This window comes from Stigmatopora argus, chromosome 7 (assembly GCF_051989625.1).
Source record: "Stigmatopora argus isolate UIUO_Sarg chromosome 7, RoL_Sarg_1.0, whole genome shotgun sequence".
NCBI lineage: Eukaryota > Metazoa > Chordata > Actinopteri > Syngnathiformes > Syngnathidae > Stigmatopora > Stigmatopora argus.
In genome coordinates, this window is record NC_135393.1 from 11,073,054 (window position 1) to 11,093,281 (window position 20,228).

At 41.1% G+C, this 20,228-nt stretch overlaps 2 protein-coding genes across 6 annotated transcripts in view; both read left to right on the forward strand.

The window, feature by feature from the left end:
* tbc1d1 (TBC1 (tre-2/USP6, BUB2, cdc16) domain family, member 1) overlaps positions 1-2,348 on the forward strand; it is a 32,744-nt gene extending 30,396 nt beyond the window's left edge. For all 4 annotated transcript variants that reach the window (XM_077604891.1, XM_077604892.1, XM_077604893.1 and 1 more), the window contains 2 exons: positions 476-652; positions 1,446-2,348. In XM_077604891.1, coding sequence (XP_077461017.1) covers positions 476-652; positions 1,446-1,772 — 504 coding nt within the window. In that variant the 3' untranslated portion in view covers positions 1,773-2,348. The remainder of the gene's footprint in view (positions 1-475; positions 653-1,445) is intronic.
* Positions 2,349-7,376: 5,028 nt separating this feature from the next.
* klf3 (Kruppel like factor 3 (basic)) lies at positions 7,377-19,896 on the forward strand. Of its 2 annotated transcripts, XR_013301083.1 has the most exons (7): positions 7,377-7,593; positions 13,330-13,390; positions 13,810-14,353; positions 15,142-15,289; positions 16,665-16,771; positions 17,731-17,897; positions 18,130-18,279. XR_013301083.1 is itself a non-coding variant. In XM_077605727.1 (6 exons), the coding sequence occupies exons 2-6, from the start codon at positions 13,349-13,351 to the stop codon at positions 18,309-18,311; spliced, it is 1,083 nt and encodes a 360-aa protein (XP_077461853.1). In that variant the 5' UTR covers positions 7,380-7,593; positions 13,330-13,348; the 3' UTR covers positions 18,312-19,896. The 2 variants fall into 2 exon arrangements, 1 of the variants encoding a protein (XP_077461853.1); XM_077605727.1 differs by lacking the exon at positions 16,665-16,771 and having other exon boundaries at positions 7,380-7,593; positions 18,130-19,896.
* The last annotated feature ends 332 nt before the right edge of the window (positions 19,897-20,228 follow it).

Genomic DNA, 20,228 nt, shown 5'->3' on the forward strand with positions numbered 1-20,228 from the left:
GTCAGACATGTTATCAAGTAGCTCTGGAAATTTTATGCGTTGACGTTATAATTTGAGAGAAGTAGCAAATGAGTCACACCTTAGCTTTCAGTTTATTTCCCTCATGTGCTATTTTACTACATCATGTTGACTATAGGCACCTCGAAGTGACTTGCTCTTCCCCCCCAAAATATGTATATAGAGAGGCTTTAAAAGACTGACTAAACATACAAAAAAATATGTTTTCCATTTGGTTAGTTTGGATTTCAAATGAGTTGAAAATCATGCGGCATCAATGTAAATAATACAAATTCTAAAAAATAAAATGTATGTGAACCACTCCAATATTACCCCATTCAGTGACGATAATTCCAATGATAGACATCTAATCCATTTAAAACGGGAAAGTAGCATCAAGTCAATGGCAGCCAATGAGTTAACACGTGACAGTCTTCCAAAATTGAGTACTTTTTTTTTTCTTTTTGCCTGATTGCAGGTTTGTGAGATGGATGTGTCCAAACAGCTCCAGGCGTACGAGGTGGAGTACCACGTCTTGCAGGATGAACTCCTTGACACACCTCCGACCCTCAATCAACATCAGCGTGCTGCACAGCTGGAGAGGACCAATCAGAGCCTGAGACAGCAAAATCTTGATCTCCTCGAGGAGCTGCAGGTTCACATACTACACTCAAAAATATATTCTAGCATTCATCTATTCTGTACTGCAGGGATTTTCATGCAGTTGCATGAACAGCTAAACTGCACATTTTCTCTTGAATCCTTGGGTTAAATATGCAAATGTTTTATCCCCTTTTGAAACGGAAACATTTGCAAGAAAATGTTGCTACTCCAAAGGAAAACTCTTGGAGACGTTGGCATTTTTTATAGAAAGGTTTTCTTATTTTTCTTATGAAAAGGAAACCCGTGAAAGGACATTATGGAGTCTGTTTGTAATGAAGGAATTTTATTTTACTGCTATTACTGTAGCTTTAATGTGTGGGGTACTCACAAAAAAACGGCAGATTTCACATAATTCTTATAAATGATGAACTATAGCGAAGAGGTCGATCAGTACTTCACAATACGTCGAGTCTGCCTGAGGACACAAAATCTGATCATTGTACGACGAAAGGGACTCTGAAAAAAGGTAGGCATCGCTGTTTTTATGAATAATACTGAATCTATTCTAGGCATTGGAAAATTCTACTTATTCACTGCTAGTCGAGGTATAGGTTTATATATTCAGTCGTGTTGTGGGTGTTAGTTTAAAAAAATAAATGAATAAAAATGGCAATGGATGTTGAATCCATTTGGACTGAAAGGGCTACGAATGAGGTCATTTAGTTCAGATGAAAGTTACTTTGAACTTGTAAGCATATGTACAATATTTGGTAATATGATAACTAGCCATAGGATCCACATTTTTATCGTAATATTTAGGTACATTTTCCTCTTTTTCCACACAGGTGTCGTACGCTCGGGTGTGCAGCCTAGAGAGCCGAATGGCGGCGCTGGTACAGTCAGAGAGTGAGCTAAAAGAGAAGGTTTCTTCTCTGGAGCTAGAGAAGGCGCAGCTGGCGAGCACGTCCACGCGCCTCCATAACTTGCTGACGAGCCTGGGTATAAAAATGAATCCCGATGGCCACAGAATGCCTGTGTCGGATGTGAAATTACATGCGACCCAAGTCACTGGTGAGGCCGCTGTCGGCCCACCAGGACGTCAGGAGAACAGGACACTGAACTACCCCCACCTCGAAGTGAAGAAGGTGGTAAATAGACAAGGAGAGACTTGATTCTCTGCATCCTCCGTCCTTAGTTTCAAATCTAGACCTTTTAACCTAAAAGAGGAGCAAAACAGAAAGAGGTGAATCATGAGAAATCCTCTCTTGTGACGAACAAGCATGTGATGTGACCACCCTATCCAAAGATGGCACCGCCCCCCCTAGGGACTCAGATTCACACTTGTGTCTTTGTATGACAAGACAGCAGCGATTTGTTCCCAAAGAACGTATTTGTGGACATGTGTATGACTGAAGAAATGAATTACACAATGAAAAGTCCATAAACACACAGGCTGAATGATGGAGGAAGAACAAGTATGTTGTTTTGCCTTCAACTTTTCTTTTTTTCCCGCTTTAAATAATCTCGTGTATGAATATTTTCTGTATCGGTAACACTGTATTCCTTCCACCACACATAGCTAGAGCTACAAGCGATGTGTATGCAAGTTTGTGTTTGTACACTGGTTAAAAAAAACTGTTTAGTTACACTGTAAACATATTTTATGCCATGCACCCGTTTTCTTTTATTTGAAATGATTATTCTATTATTGCCAATCTATTACTTAAATATATTCCGTATCATTTCAAGATGTTTTCTTTGTTTTTTTTGTCTCAAAATATCAAAACAGTTTAAAAATTAGCTTTTATATATCTATTTCTTTATTTATACATTTATATATATACACATATATATACACACACACACACATATATATATGTATGTATGTATATGTATATATATGTGTATATATATATATATACATACACACACACAGCTGTCTCACCATTAAACAATATATACCTATGCTTCAAATAATGATAAGTTGTGTAATGACACCCAATATTGACATAGTGCTTGTTTCCAGGAATTCCTTGTGGTGAAAGAAAGGTGCCCTAAAAATCATGTCAGGGCAAGTTGGCTCTTTTGTTAGTATGCGTGTTTGTGTGCATTGCACAACTCATCTGGCAAAAAACATCCTCGGCTTTAACGCTTTAAAGTGTTATATTTAGTAAAGCGTAAATATAAACCGTACTACCCACTTTAGGAGCATTCCTCTTTGCCTTCAAATAGGACATGAATGAACATAACTACTCATCAATCCTATATGTCTTTTCTTTCTGGAATTAAAATAATCGTTAACACATGGTATCGTCCCAACACTTTTGCAAGAAATTGATTTTGCTTTCCTGTCCTTAATTACAGTATACTTCATATTTTAAATATTGCCGGCTGCATTAATGATGTTGAACCTAAGATGATAATACAAATTGGTAAAAGTAGTGGTGAAGAAGCGTGTGTATGCGTTTGTGACCCGAGGCATTTCGCCACTAATGCGCAAGCATGTTTCCTCATATACTTGCTAAACGTTGCAATGTCTCACATGCCCTAACTGCTTGTTAACATGTTCACTGACGTACTCATGTCATTCAAAAACACCCATAGATTATAAGTAAAAACTAAAGATTTCTAAAGGACAGGATCTTTTCTTTTTCTTATTGCTAAGACAGCGTGTGTGGGCGTATGTTTCCCGATCACTGTGCGGTGTGTGACATCAACTTTTGGTCACATTAGGACACATTATATTGTTAATATAGGCAACAGTTTTAAATGATAAGATTTTCAGATGGTGATGTGCAATGTTCCCTCTAAGCTGCGCGCGTGCGCAATTGCGCACTACTCTCGTCTTCTCTGCGCACAGCAAATCATATGGAGCGCACAAAATAAAATCTTTTTTTTTTTAGCTGTGAGGCCGACACGCGAACCACTTATCCGCCGGGATAGATATTAATCATTACATTTTATTATTACTAAATCATTTATGTGTAGAAGACATGCACCTGCTTATAGCAGGTGTGATACTGGTGTGTGCCCATAACGAGCAATGATGTTGTTGCTCACACCGGTACTCTGTGTGCTCAGGGAGGTTGTCTTTCTGCCCAGACAAACAAAAAATTAGAGGGAACATTGGTGATGTGCCTTGAGATTTGTTCAAAGTGTGCTGCAGCTCAAAAAAAAGTTGGAAAAAACTACAGGGATATTTGCAGGGCTCAGTTGTTCACTTGTTGTTTTTAGTGAATCGGGTACAATTATGAATCACTGGTACACTGCAGATGTCGTCTACCAAGCGCATTACCTTGTTTTGCTAATCTGCTTGTCTACACGGTGCCGTCGAGCTGTAATGATAAATCAATCACTGAAGTGCGTGTGATCTCAAAATGGACAACGAGGAAATGATTATTATTACTACTGTCTGCGATGAACTCATAAATAATAACAAGGCCCTTCCCTTAACCAAGAAGTACTAAAGTCATAAAATGAGCTCAAACATGACACAACACACATACACAGTTTCATTTTTACACAGGAATGGGGATACGACTTATTTTTCAATTTACAACATTGTTAAAGTTCTACACATCCACGTGTAATGGCAGTGTTGTTTCATATGATGAGAATGAAGATGTGATTTTCGTCATCTGTTTAATGATGATAATGAATTGTCACAATTTAATCACATCCACCCGTCACAAAAGTAGGTACACCTGCAAAGTGTAAAACCATTGTGTCATTCTATCACAACATTTTTCATCTTACAATTTGTCCTGAAGCACCCACACAGTCACGGACCATGATGACAAATGACCGTTGAAAATGAAGCCACGAGGCGTACACGCAACCACATTGTAGTGATCTTGCTGAGTCACACACACACACAAACACATACACACGCAACGCAGACTGCAGAATAGAAGGATGAGGCTGTACCCAAATTTTGAGTGTGCGTTTTAATACATGTTGGTGTGTCAGGGTGTTACTGTTTGTCGGGGAAGGTCAGGCGCCACAGTTTGGGCGTGACCGCCTGTGTCCTGTCAGCACATCCAGCGTCCACAAAATGTCTCTCTCTTTCTTCTCCTCCCTTCCTCAGAGCCAGGGTGTAACCAGGACTCCACTTGTCACTTACTCATATCTGTAACTGGCCAGGAAGGAGGGTGGGGGGTTCTCTTTGTGTGTGTGTGTTTGTCTATTCCTATGCTAGTGCTTCTACAAAACTGAGATTGGACACTTGGTGGGCTCAAATGTTTCCCATCATTTTGTTGCTGTATCATTGCATTATATGGACAATCTAATATAAACTAGTATTTTCCAAATTTTTCATTCTTAGATTTTAGAACAGTAGTTTTGTACTTTTGGTTCTGAGTTTGCATGTTCTTCCCAATCATGTGTAGTTTTTCTTTGGGTGTGATGGATTACTTCCGGATCTCAAAAACATGAATGGTGGGCTGCCGAAAAGTCTTAATTGTGCTTGTGAAAGTTTGTTTCTGTGTCCTGCGATTGGCTGGCTCCCATGTAGTTCTGGGTGTATCACCTTTATTCATACATACACACACACACATGCCATATGTAACTGTATATTTTCTTTTCCTTGTAATTTTGTTGATACTTATTCAATTTTTGGTCTTTATGTCATCTGAAAGCTAAAATCCTTTATTGGAATGTATTTATTAAAGCTCTGTTTGCTCTTCGTGGAGCTTTGCTAATCTTTGAGGGACTGAATACATAATCCAACGATTTGGCCCCGTCAAACTTTTTCACATGAATCGTAAATTGCTGGCAAAATTATCATTGGACAGGAGAGCTTCAAATTTTTGTTCCTTTTGATAACTGGCTGGACACTAGCAATACAACGGCAGGTCTGGAATAACAAATAAAAATACTTTGTACTTTCGATTGGCATTAAATAAAGAAAAATTAAATAGTTTTCAACAAATTTTAAAGAAAGAGATAATATAGAGTAGTTACTTATGGTGATATAAAATGTATAAAATCCAGAAAATTATCTGGATAATAAAATAAATCGCCAAACTTTAGCCTTTATGTGTTTGAGTGACAGCAGACTGGTTTCTTGAACAATTCAGCTGTCTGTTGGTTATTTCTGAGACTTGAAGAGGAAGCGCTACTCCCCACAGCCGATTCATTGAGACGCCACCCAATAAACACGCACATTCACACACAAACTGCAATTTTGTTAGGGTGTATCCATCTTTTTTTTAAAAAGTCCCACAACCACAAATACAGTCTGAATCATAAAACTTCCTACTTCTCACCCTTCTAATTGGCATCAGGACTTGTGCCGCTATTTTTCCTGTAACCACATTAAAATACCTGACAATTGTTCATGAATCTTTTGGCAAAATTGGAAGTTGATGGGAGAATTTCCCCAAAAGTTATGCAAAAATGTGGATCCCGAACCCCCATTTATGATGTGCAAGGGTACATCAACTTCCCATCTTTTGAAACATATTTTTTACAGGCAATTCAAATGATACCGCTATAGAAAATGATTTCCCCTGTTTTTTTAAATCTCTCTATCTCACTCAATGATTGTGAAAAAGGTCTATTGGATGAAATACTACAACCAATGGCATTATAATGATAGAAGACCATTTGTTTTTACACAAATCCATTATGAAAGGCTCAATAACGAAACTAAACCCAAACCAGTCTTCCTATTCCGCTGGCTTTGCCCTGCCCACCAAAAAAATCTCCAAACCGAAAACAATGGCACACCCAAAATTCAGTTTTTTGTCATTCCATAAACATGTATTAACTCACGCACCACTATAAAAGGAATAGGCATGATCACCAATTATGGTTTTGATGCCACACCCAGAATAGCTAAAAAAATAAAGCATGAGTTCCTTGATGACTTGTATTTGATGGGATAACTAACTATCAAATGGTAATAGGTGGTGAGATTTGGGTGCACAATTTCTTCTTAGAGAAGAAAAATATGTTGTTGTTTTTTTTAATTTTATTAATTTTACAAAGCGAGTAGTTTTGGGTGACAGCCACATTTTGGGTATTGCAAACATTTTATGTATTTTTTCACATTTGAATTGTTTAATTCATGATTCTTGATTTTCTATGCGTGTACGGTAAACAATGTAGTGCAATTACCCTGAGGGACTTGTTTAGTTGTATTGTTAAAGCATGCCAAATAAATTTTAATTAGGTGGCACAGTGAGTGGTTAGCATGCCTGCCTCACAGTTACAAGATCAAGGGTTCAATCCCGGGTTCAAGCCTTCCTGGGTGAAGTTTGCATGTTCTATGCGTGGGTTTTGGCCGAGCACTGCGGCTTCCACCAGTATCCCCAAAACAGGAATGGTGGGCGAATTGAGAACTCTAAATTGTTTACTTTAAGCGGCGCAATGGAGTAGTGGTTCACTCGCCTGACTTCGGTGCGGGCAGCCGCGGACTCGATTCCCGTTATTGGCGGTATCATTGTGAGTGCAAATGGTCATCTGTCTCTCTTGGGTGTAGTAGCCTGCATGAAAGGGGTTTACATCAACAAATCTCCCCTTTTATAAACTCAATCGCCACCAATGATGGATTAACAATCCGTTTGAGGTGGGAGGGCTGTCACTGCATGACCAAGTTCCACTGCCATTGACAGCAATAGACGTCCAATAACACGAAACTGAAACTACTGGCAGATAGCCGTTAGTTCTTAAAAAGCCATGCCCCCATAAAAACAAAACATACACGCACACACACCTAGCGAATGGAAGGCCCCGCCCCGGACCCGCCCCACGGAGAAAAGAGTGTGGGTCATGTGACAACAGTAGTTTCCGTAGAAATGAGTGAAGACACACGTTGACTGACACGGTGAATTTCGCAAGTTGGGGAAGTTTTCGCTCGCTCAGTGTGTCGACGGACTTGTTCTCATGTCAGTGTTGGCGAAGCCGAATCACTTTGCATCGGACTAAAGCGGAGAAAGTTTGTTCCCATTAGTTGTCCAGAAAGTAGACGGCTCCCACTCCAACTTAAAGGTGAGTTTGACCGGTATGTTGATCAAAAAGTAACCTTACAATGATTCTATCTTGTTTTAGTTCGTTTACTTACTGTCATTTTGTCTAGAATTGCAATCAATTAAGAATTATAGTTGTCGTTGCTGTCTAATTGTTTATTTTCCAGCATTGAAACAGAGATCGTTTTTTAATGAGATATTCTACTAGAAAACAATTACAACTGTGTCTGTGAAAGAGCGAGGGAAAGACGTGATGTGTTTTATTTCGCGTTTACTTATTGGAATCCGGGACCAAATGGTTGCGGTTCGAATCCCGACATGGAGATGAGCGCATTTGTCACTAATGTTTATAGTCGTCACAATTGAAAAGAAAAGGTGTCCTGTGACACTAACCAAATAATCACAGATTTGATTCTTTTCGTGTGTTGTTCAAAAAATGAATGAAATGAAACTTCCTGTAGGTCTTTTTGTAGTGAATTGTAATGTCGTCTATGACCAGGTGGTTGTGAATTCGCACTTTCAATTAGGAGGTCTCTGGGAATCATTGTTAAGTCCTCTTTGTGTATTGACTTAATTTTAATTAAAACAATAAACTAATTTTTTTTAATATTAATTTTGTGTATCAGTAGTTGCGATTGAATCTGCCAAAGACCCACAAAGTACAATTTATTGTATGTATCTTGGCCGTGTAATTTTATATATATATAATTTATATAATTTATTGGTAATACATATGTAAATAAATATTTATTTATTATTTAGAATTATTATTTTATGGCTTCAAATCAGTCAAAATGTAATGTACAATTGGTTACAGCAAGGTCCTCCATGTCACAGTTTCAAGTTTACCCCTCACATTCATACCAAGGCAGCAAACTGTCTTTGGAAAGGACAATGTAGTGAATTATGTCATCTCCAGTGAATATGACCCCAAAGCTGGAGGCCTGTGTGGTGGTTGAGTGGGCTGTGTGCTGTGACAGCCGCGCGCACGGTGTGAGGTGACAGGTGTGTGAGTCACATCGTATGCGGCGCGTCGCCCCCCGCAACCTCCAAACGAAGGCCTGTCCCTCCATCTCCTCGCTGTGTCTCTCCGCGTTTCCTGTGCTTTGTTTCAAGGCCGAGGCTTGCGTCACACATTCCTCTTGGCATATGAAGCCCTCATCCTGTTTAGAGGCCAACGAGAAAGAAGCGAGGGAGTAGAGACGCTTGTGGACGAGGGGGGGCGGATGACTGGAACGGGGGCAACTTCGGTCCCTTTGTCTGACTTCATAGTCCTTTGTGAGCACTGGTGGAGCCTTAAGGAAAGTTATTTATGATTATTTGGACACCAGTTTGTCTCAAGGGCCGCCACCCCCCTCCGCACAAACACACGCACGCCCCCGATTCTCCACCCTCCTCTACGCCTCTTTCCCTGAATCAACATGCTGATGTTATCTGGTGGAACAAAATGCGCAAGAGGGCTTTCACACACACACACACACACAAACACACTTCTCATGCTCAAAGGGCACGTCTTGTGGAGGATAAAAGCTAAACATTAAACTGGAAGCTTTTGAATATTTGGTCATCCTCAGCGAAGAGGCCGAGGAAGAGCACGTATAATACAAAAACTCATTACACAACCCCTGCGTCTCAACCGCCGGATCTTTTTCTTCCCGCCTAACACACACACACACACACACGCCACTACCTCTACCTCTACTAGTTTGAGGTTTATGGTAGTTTGGTCATATTTGCTTCCTCGCTTCTTCCAGTTTGACATAGTTTTGGTCAGCGGGGCTGTTTTTTGTTTTTCTTCCATTCCCCTTCTCCTATTATTTAGGTAGGGAGGTCGAGTGTTTTTTTTCTTAAAGAGGGGGAGACAGGAAACCACAGGCCCCCAGCAGCAGCCCCCCACCCGCACCCTCCCCTTGTTCCTTCTCCTTTTCTGGCTTCCCTCTCTTCTTTACAGCCCCCGACTCATCACGTCGTGTGGAAATAATAACAGTGCAAGGGCTTCCGCTGCTCTGTGGAAAGTTTCACCTCTCTGCCGAGTACATGACTTGAAGAGCACGCATGTCAGTTGCAGCATGTCTTTCCACGTGTAAAATTATGTGTTTCGGTTCGTCTTTCCTGAGTGATGGCCTCGTTGCATCCGCCTCTCCAGAGAGTCATATATTCTGCGAGAAAGGGGGTCCGTGCTGGTGTGAGTCAGGGGTGAGGGGTGATAAGGGGCTTCATAAAGGGAGATGAGCAGGATTGTAGTGGAGAAAAAGTTTAAGAGCGACTGAGTTCATCTGTTCGATTTTGCATGGTTTTTAAAAACATGAAAACAGTCTCCTTTGTTTACTGGACAGATGAAATTTAGGAGTCTGATAATCCGTCCTTGTTCAAATTGAATGTGTTTTAAAAAGTATATTGTGTACTGTGTACAGGTGGTGTACTTGGTCATGAGTGTTATGTTTGGCAATGCAGAAGTAGAGAAAGTGGCAGGCAAAACAATAATAGTGGAAAAAAGCACTTATAGTCAGCAATAGAAACGTTTGTATTTACTCCACAACTGCTACATCCATCATGCACTGTCAAAAATATGCCAAACGTGTGGTTTGTTTAGGATTTCGTGTAAAAATGTTCCATGGGAAATGGTGTCAACAGTTGGAATGAGACACCAACACACCACAACAATAGAGCCCCCTGTGTATTTGTGGCTGAGGGTAAGGAGAGTAAAAGTTGCGATAAATGAACTCCGTCTGCAAGCTGGAATGGGGCAAAAATTGAAAAATGACACTGTCGACTTTGCTTTTTAAGCTTCATAAAGTATGAGAAACTGGGTATGTTTACCTTTCAAAAGCCTTTTTTCACCAGGCTGTATTCAACTCTTCAGCCATCGATTGGAGCTGCTCACAAAACCATGCGCAAAAACAACCATAGTATAAAAAGTGAATGTTTCTGAAGTGAGAGTTCATTTTTTTATTTGGAAATTAATCAAATACACACATTGCATTAATAGGCCAGCATATCACATTCTTACATGATGTTAGAAGCGTCTACCTATGAGTATTTGACTCACCGAATTACATCGACTTTGATAACTGTCCAATTTATTTTGACTGTGTGTCAGCCAATGATTAAAAGGGTGTTTCAAATGTTGTTTTTACGTGTTCCGACACTAAGTATTATGTTGACTACTGGCTTCACGATCATATCACAAGTACCTGTTTTTTTTCCCCTTTTTTATGGACACTGTTGTCTTCATGAAGCGGCAAAAAAAAGCTTTTACAATTTTTTTTGTCCTATAGAGTAGACATCTGAGTTCAAATTCTAGGTGTTAGTAGAAGTGACCAAACACCAACAGTACGTGCTATTAGCTCACCACCTACATGAGTCATGCAGTTGGCCACCTAATCAGTCAGTTCCAATCAGTTCCTTCCCTTCAGGGTAAAAGGGATGGATCGAAAGGATGGGGGTGAAACAGGAATGAGCTCAGAGTGGAAATGAGTCGGTAAAGACCGAGAAAGACTAAAAAGAATGTGGAGAAATGTGAGTTGTGGCGTGTTTCTTGGACAAAGCTGTCGTCTGGAGGTTTGCGCTCTCTCTCTCTGGTGATCTCATCATCTGCAGCCGTTTTGCCATTAGACCATGCACGCGCAAGCCCCCCTCATGTGTGTTCATGTGTGTCTGCGTGCGCACGTACGAGCATGTGTCCATGTCTGTTATAATTTAAGCCTTTAGTGATTTAATGTGTGTATTCTGTCGAGCAAGCAGAAACGTGGTGTGTGGTTGTGTGCACTGAACAACTGTGTGTGTGTATGTAAGTGTGTGGTTAAGTCAGTAGCAAAGGACTCCAAGCCACAATATTTTCCCCCCTCAGTCATGTTGTTCTTTATCATTCAAGGGGCAAGAGGGGAGAAAGAAAGCGCAACACAGATAAATAGAAAGTCTAGAGGTGTCGAAGAAGATTGGGAGAGAGGGGACGTTCAAGTGGGACGTGTCTTTCGAGGTTGAGCACACAGTAGCGCCACTGACCTAAAAGGACAATATTTGCCCAGCATGCTAGACATGCACAAACACACATGGGGAGTGCACAGGTAGGCAACTTATTTACAAAGTAGGTGCAGCACATACTGGCACTTCAACTAAGTGTATGTGTGTCCGTGCTTTGTGTTGCGTAATTTCCAGCAGGTCAATTTGAGCCGAAATTCTGCTTTATTCAATGAGACAATCAAAGTAGGTCAGGCAAATACATCAAGTAGCCATGCATCAAATTGTGATCTTTAATAGAAGAGAAAAGAAACTATATCAGAAAAATGTGTTTAGCAATATTTTTACTGCCCTTTTTTGTTTGTTGTAGTGTTTTTTTTTAACCGGATTTACTTTTGTTCATCTATGCTGTCATTTGTGAGAATCTGCTCTTTTAACCTATTGAGGGTAAATTAAATGAATAAAGTAATATAGATAACGTAGATGCACAAAACTGAGTGGCCTTGTGTGTAGCCTCGCATGTCATCATAGATTTTCTCCATGTGGTGCATGTTCTGACAAGCAGATTAAGCCCTACGAGCATATAAATCAACTTTCAAAGACATAAAATATGTGGCGGAAACGTGCGATCATGTCTTTCAGGAAAGCAATGCACTTTTTTTTATATAAAAAGAGCAAGCAAACTAAAAGAAACAGAAACTTGAGATTTAAAAAAAATACTTCTATGAAAAAGCGCGCTTAACATCTCAAACTATTCCCTTGTTGTGTGCAAAGCATATTATGGCTGAGCATTGTCAAAATAATTATAAGAGGAGGAGCTGTTGACTATGTTGTCTCCAAAGTCATGAAACGTCTGTTTGTCCTCTTAACGTCACCTGATTGGCAACCGCAATAGAACAACTGCTTGACCTTCAGTTGAACTGCAACACAATACAAACCCGGTTAAGAACGCAGACCCACGCACACAGGCCACACCTGACTGCTCGCTCTTTGTTTCTCCGGGGCCGCGCCATGGGTGAGGCCCGTGTCGTCATGTTCACGCCCTTCCTGACCCGGCGAACCGTTCCGCTCTCCCTCTCTTCACTCCTAGCATGTGTGTGTCTGTTTTGGAAGGGAGTGACGGCCTGTGTTCTTGCCCATTTGTTAATAATTAAAGGCTAACTCGTCCCCTGACCGTGGACTTTGATCAGCCCACACACACACCGACACACACCTTTAAGGTACATTCTCAGTACAAGTCATGTTACCTAAAGGCTCTAATAAACACATGACGCACACTTAGTCACCATCAGTCAGCAGTCATTGTGGTTAGACTTGGTGTGCGTGCATACTGGCTGCGCTTTGTTATCATGTGGTGAGATTTATTTGGGGATGCAAGTGATACCCAATACAATGAGTGCAGCTGGAGCAAATCAGGGAAGGAACTGGTGTTGATTATTGCGTAGAGTTTGTGAAAATGTTCTCACAGGAAGAGGATGTAGGCAAGGTATAAGCAGGTGAACCTGAGCTGAACCAGAGCTGATAAACAACAGAATTCGCAAGAACCTCTTGTACAGTCTCCAAATCTGATTGGATGGATTTGGTTGTCAATGATCTAACTTGTTTATTGAGAAATTAGAACATTTTACATGTCAGTACTCGTTAGAGAGCATTGGTGCTCCTTTGTGACTTTTTCAAACGCATTGTTTATATCCTGTTAACAAGGATTGTTTTGGGTGTCTCTTGTCATCATTGGCAGCCCATGAATTAAGTACCGTGTACGTAATATAACTTGAATCGTTTGCGTTTTGCTTTGCAGGAGTTTGCCCATTGCAGCCATGCTGATGTATGATTACCCTCTGAAGACAGACATGGAGACGGTAAGACTCGCGCTTGTCTGTGCTGTATGTTTGTTTTTTATGCGTGTACGGTGAGTGTATGTGCTCACATCATGCCTGAGCATGTTTTCGATGCCGTACTGTACAATAGCCTGTACATAGCGACCCGCACGCGTTTTACGTGTCTAGACGGCCCAGTTCCCACATTCCAAGCCTTCCTGGACAAACAAGCGGTAGTCCGGTGGACATTTGCATACAATAGCCGCACACCTCGCCATACCGCCAACCAATCAACACCCTCTTCTGGGAGAAATTCCCGAGCCAAGCCGTGCTAACATTTCTTGGCGGCCTGTAGTTGTTTGCGAGGTAGATGCTTGTTTTCGGCACTGAGCGGAAATGTTCAACTCTGCTCTTTTGTTCCCTTTCCCTTTTCCTGCATCCTCTCCTCTTCTCTTTCACAGTCATTCTACTCATCGTTGGTGAAAACCCCGGAGCCTTACAGCGTTATTTTCTCCCACCCGGCTCACCTTTACCACCACAGCCACATGGCGGCTCTCGCCCAGTCGCACGCAGCCAGTCCATCGCACACCCAGTTAGAGCCTGTGGATCTGTCTTTGAGCAAGCGCTCCTCTTCCACCACCACCTCCTCGTCCTCCTCCCCTCACTGCTCGTCCGCCTCCTCGCCGGCCTCCTCGCGCAGCACCCCGCCGTCCCCTAACAGTGGGGGCGGCCGTGTGTCACCGCGCCGCTCCCCTCAACTAACCCAGCGGCACTCCCCGCCGTCCCACGCTTCGCTGTCTTACTCTGCCATGGTGGCTCCTCTGATGGGCTCCGGCTCAGGGGTCATCCAGAGCTCGGGGGTCATGGTGTCTCCGGTCATGGTGCCTCTATCTGTCCTCTACCCCTCCCCTCTCCACCTGCACCAACCCATAATGGTGAGCCCGCCTGTTACCTCGGACGATGACCCTCATCATCACCATCATCGAAGCAGAGAGCACAAGACAGGTAAGCCCTCATTTATTTTACATTTGACAAAACATTCACACGCCAGGGGGTCCCGATCCGGCCCGTGGGGCACCCTGTAGCTCATTCATACCGTAAGTACAGAATTAAATGCCCTCATTTTTTTCCACAAGGGCGTCGCAAAACCAGAAGTTTGTGAGTTGTCACGCCTAGTGCCATCAATAGCGGCAAGGAAGTTAATTTTGTGGGCCAAAAATAAAATGGTCCGGCCCGCACGAGATTTAGTTGGTATTAATGTGGCCTGTGAAGCAAACTAAGTTTGACACCCCTGGTTAATAGTATTGCTAACTCATCGGAGACAACGATTGACGTCCATTTAAAATGAGACGACTGGCTGAAAAAGCTCATTATTCAATGCCATTGATGGCACTAGACGTCCTATCCGTTTTGACTGGGAAGCAATGTCACATTTCATTCACATAGATTGTGTTGAACACATGCCAATAACAACAAGCATGCAGCCTACAATGGGGAATACTACTTACTTCCTTATCACGAGCCAAAGAACAAATTATCATTTCATGAAATAACTTTAAAGCTTTAAAACCGGAGGAATGCTGTTCATCTGTTTCCTTAGTTCCGGCTTTGTAAATACAGATATCCTAACAGTGACTATGTGATCAATGCAAAAACAGTGCATTTTAGAGCAACTTTCGTTTTTACCTGACTGCCAGTGAGTTAAATGCTCAACATTACTCAACGTATTGAATCCTAACGTGGCTGAAGCCAAACCATGAGGTGCCATTCAAATTGATATTATTCCTGCACAGTGCAATCCACAAAGTCATCGGAAGGACGAGGCGATGCCCACGACTTGCTCAAGCGGATCAAAACTGAGCCTCAGCCTGAACTCATCCATGAGCACCACAGCAGCCACGACATCAAGTCATCCGTCATCAGAATACAACACGAATATGAGTAAGTTTAGCGTGGAAAGTAACCGGTGATCACACTGTGATGCATTTTCAAAGAACAATGTTCATAAGAATTGAGGAGCTTTAATGTAGACAAAAGTGGCACGTTTGCTTCAGGGTTAGCTAGGGATTCAGTATAGTCAAGAGAGTTCTACTTTTGTTACAATTGGAGTTTTGGAAAACTCCGCCGGCGGAAAATTTCTGAAATGTGGCTTAAAACAACCAGAGAGGATATTTTGGCTCAGTAAAAGCATTCGCGATTGGAAGAGGACACACGACATTCACTTCCTACCCTTAGATTTTCTCTCCTCTTGCCCTCTTTGGGAGCTAAAAACAGGTTACCAGGTTGTTTTTCCAGCTTTGTAAACTTGTATTTTTCTGTTTTTCCCGCGTGGGAGCAACCCTAACCTACGCCGCCTTTCTCACGCTGACTTGACTGCACTGGTTCTGTTGCATCCGTCCCAAAGTGATTCCTTTAATTATCAATTGGTTTCCCCTTTACGGTTTTCAGCCTAAGTTTTCCTCATTTTAGCTTTCGGACAAGAATTTTTCCTTGATTAGATTACACTTTAGACAATAATTTTTCAGAAAGTAGGCAAATGCTTGAGTCAGTCCAGCATGCTCATAAACGTATTGTAAAAACAAACAAGAGTGAAAAACATTAACTCACATGTCTATCACAATGTGGCAAGGCAGGATTTATACTAGTTTCACTTAAGTTTTAATAGGTCTGTTTAATTATATAGATGGATTCAAAACAAATGCCAAGAGCACCATTCATGACACTTGAAATCATAACTAATAAAAACAAACCCATTTTTAAAGTCTACGTCAGTGTGTTAAGCATGTGTAAACACCCATGAATAATTGAGCACTAGAATATTTGTATTGAAAAAAAAAACCACGCCTAAAGCATCACCACCCAGTAAAAAGAAAAACAACTAACTATTTTTATGACACCATTTTTTTTTAATGAAAAAGTTTTCTGCTGTGTATCTGCAGGTTAAAAACTGTGACTACTTGCAGTTCTATTTTAGTTTAATGACAGAACATTTCTATTCTAAATAGCAATCAACTGTTTTGTTATACATGAAGACAACAACAACAAAAACATTTGCTTTTTCCTTTAAACTATTTATGTATGTAAAAGAGGAGGCCCATTTCATTTCATCTTCACTCCAAATTCCTTCTCTGCACTGGTTATTATTATTTTTTATTTCCAGTCGCCCGTGTCCTCTGGTGCACGTCTCAATGCAACGAGACGGCCTTACAAGTTTATATCAGCCATCCGAATCCTGTCGCCGCCACTCTTCCACTTCCTGTTCTCTCTTTTGTAACCAGATCCCTCCTGTTTGCTTCCTATGTGTGTGTTCTTTTAGAGCCCGTCGTCTGCCATCTGCGAGTCCCGCATCTTCTCTGCTTCTTCTATCGCTCATCTGTTCTTATTCTACCTTTCATCCTCCATTTATTGGACAAGTGCAGTCAGGTAGTTGTTGGCATCATTTTGAGGTCATTGGCAGCGTACCAAGTGCGGCTATGGGTGCGACCTGGGCTGTCCTCACCTCCAAACTTCTATTCCAGCATGCTTTACACCACATGTACTGTACATGCAATATATAGGTCATGTCAGCTCGCTACCGGGAAACCGATTGGGTCATCCTGTGGCTGTTTTTCTGTGTGTGTCCGCACATTCCTTAGCAGTAGACCGATGTCAAAGATTCATATTTCAACACCTTGCACCTGCTTTAAACTGCCACTTTATCACACCTTTGTACAAACATCCACACATACACAGTGTTGATGGGGAGAGACCACTCCTTTCTTTGTAAACGATTCAAAAACGGTTGATTTCTTATCGCGTGTTAGTTTTTATAGGTTAAATTAAGGTCCCACTTGAGAAGATGTTTACCTTAAAAAGGTGCCGGCAAACATTATTCCAGATGTCCAAAAGACCGTGTGATTACAAATATGGCCCGATCACATCATTTTCTGAGGATTAGAATCAGGTAAAAAAATATCGGGTTTTTAAAATGGATGTGTATATTATCTCATCAGATGCCATTGACGGCAATAGACGTCTAATCGATTCGCGTAAGGAGGGCTGGCAGCTAATGTTTATTCAAAAGACTCAAATATTCTTTATTTTGAAAAAACATAAAAGGTTCAATGTGAAACATCAGGGAAATGCCAACAAAATGTGACAAAAACACAAGCGCAATATAAACATGATCCGAGTCCATTTTTCTTTCCCTGTGTATTTTTTATTACCACCACAAAAAGTGCCGACAGAAATTGTAAATATACCCACTTTATGACGTGCATAAAGGTCTCAAACACCAAAACCTTGAACTAACCTCAAAATACACGAGTAGAAAAAAAATGCATATGAAATCTTCTCACTGGTTGAAAGTCTAACACGCTCCATCAATTTTTCGCCGCATTTAGGGGCAACAACCCATCAGTCATTGTCCATTCAGCCAGCCAACACCCCCTCCCCGCCGACTCTCCAGACTCATTGAGGAAAAGAAGAATCCACCGCTGCGATTTCTCCGGTTGCAACAAAGTCTACACGAAAAGTTCGCACCTCAAAGCACACCGCAGGACGCACACCGGTAAGATGCTCCACTCTATTCTTTCCCCAGACAACATGTACGCCAGGGGTGCTCTCACAGAGTAACCACATTTGCGAGTATATGGCGACAAGATCCAGAATTGAGTATACGTGGGGATTATTATCATTTTTGTAGTATCGAGAGAGGATTTAAAAAAAGCACTTAAAATAAGATCATTTTGCTGTTTTTCTGTTCAGTCCATTGAGTTTTTAATGTTTTTGCACCCTTGCAGGTGAGAAACCGTACAAGTGCATGTGGGAAGGCTGCACGTGGAAGTTTGCCCGGTCCGACGAGCTCACTCGCCACTTTCGCAAGCACACGGGAGTCAAGCCTTTCCAGTGCCCCGATTGTGAGCGCAGCTTCTCTCGCTCAGATCACTTGGCCTTACACAAGAAGCGCCACCTTCTGGTGTGAAAGCTCAGCACAGGACAAGTTGCCAGTAAACTGGCCAACATTGGACTGGACCACTTGGATTTTGTGGGGAGAATGGGGGATTAATATTGTAGCCCAATGTGTGGACTGGGGCAAGCTTTCACCTCTCTAACCCGAATATGAGCTGGTGCTGTACTGCTTCTCGTACAACGCTCCTTTTCATTCACGTTGCGTTATTATTACAATTTGGCAGGTCTCTTAAGAGGGATTGCAACATCTCAGCTGGTTTGAGACGACGTCCTCCTTCCACACACGTCCAAAAGTGATGTGCACACTTTTTCAAATTCCGTAAACAATCACTGCAAACCCTCCCAGTTCAAATGGATTGGACTTCTATGGCTATTATGGTATCCAATGATTCAATTCCAGTTTTAGGTCTATGCACTCTTTGTTCTTGCTTGTAAGGCAATTCACATGTTAGTATTATTAATATATACACACATAGAACAGCTAAGTCTTACAATAAATATTTTATTTGCTACCAGTACACAATTAGAACTGAATTAAACACCTTTGCTACACTAATAACACTAAAATCCCCCAACTAGATTCCAAAAAAAAATGCTCAAATAGTTACAGGATATGTAAAGCATTTTAGGCTTTAATATGCCTTGGAGGCATAAAACCAAATTAAACAATATCTTTGACATACTTTTTTAAATGTTACATGAAACATAATGATCTGAAATTGTCAATGAATTGTGTTTTTCACATTATACCACATTCCACATCCATAATAACAGTGAGCCTAACTGCGCGAATTGTACTTCCCAATTTGAAAGAGTGCACACCTTGTCTGCATCTAAATTCTTGAATGATGTTTGCGCTCTTGCACTTAATCAGTTCTGTGTTTTGAATTTATTCAGAACGTTGCTGTACATTGGGCATTATTGTTTCAGCGAGGACATCCGAATTGCAGGAAAATATCTGTTATCACTGTCTTGGGTAAGGGGGTTGTGATACGATCGATGTTAATGGAAATTTTTATCTCGAGGCACTTTTACTTGGGGAAAATGTCAGCAATACAGGCAAGACTTGCTTTCAATATTTCAATGTGCCATTATATCGCCAATCAAATTTCACTCCCTCTGACCTATAGCCTCCCAAGAACAAGCCAAAAAAAAGCATGCCGTTTGCACTTTATAGCTAAGATTCAAAAGAAAGTTCCCAAAGGCACCCAAGCAAAGATATCAACTTCAACATACTACTCAAATGTAGCAACTGAACAGATCACCATTTTCCAATTTTGCTTATAAGGGTTTTTTTTGTGTGTCTACAAATGTAAGCTGTAATATATATTATATTCATATATATTTTGTAATTAATTATTAGACTGAAAGGGCAATTACAGGTTTTTATTAAGCATGATTTTGATACTTATAATAACATTTATTCCACATTTCTTCAAAGTTGAGGCTCTCATGGACATTCTCTCTTTTTAATCTAATTTGGTAATTTAAAGGGAATATGTTAAACTGTGAACATTACAGGTATGTCTGCAATTTGCATTTATTTTGAAACAAACTATTCATACCACTTAATAAAGTTATTGATACTATTTTCAGAATTGATTGCACTCATATGCTTTGTATTACCTCAAAAATGATGAACCCATTCAATTATTAGGAAGAGATGAAACGGGGAAAATTTTTCAACAAGCTCAAATGAACTACGATGGATTTAATAAGCGTCTTATTCATTCATTTTCTGAACCGTTTATCCTCACAAGGGTCATGGGGGGGTGCTGGAGCCTATCCTAGTTGACTTCGGGCACGAGGCGATGGCCACTGAATTGGTGGCCAGCCAATCGCAGGGCACGAGGAGACGGACAACCATTCACGCTTACACATACCTAGGTGCAATTTAGAGTGTTCCACCACCCTACCGTGCATGTTTTGG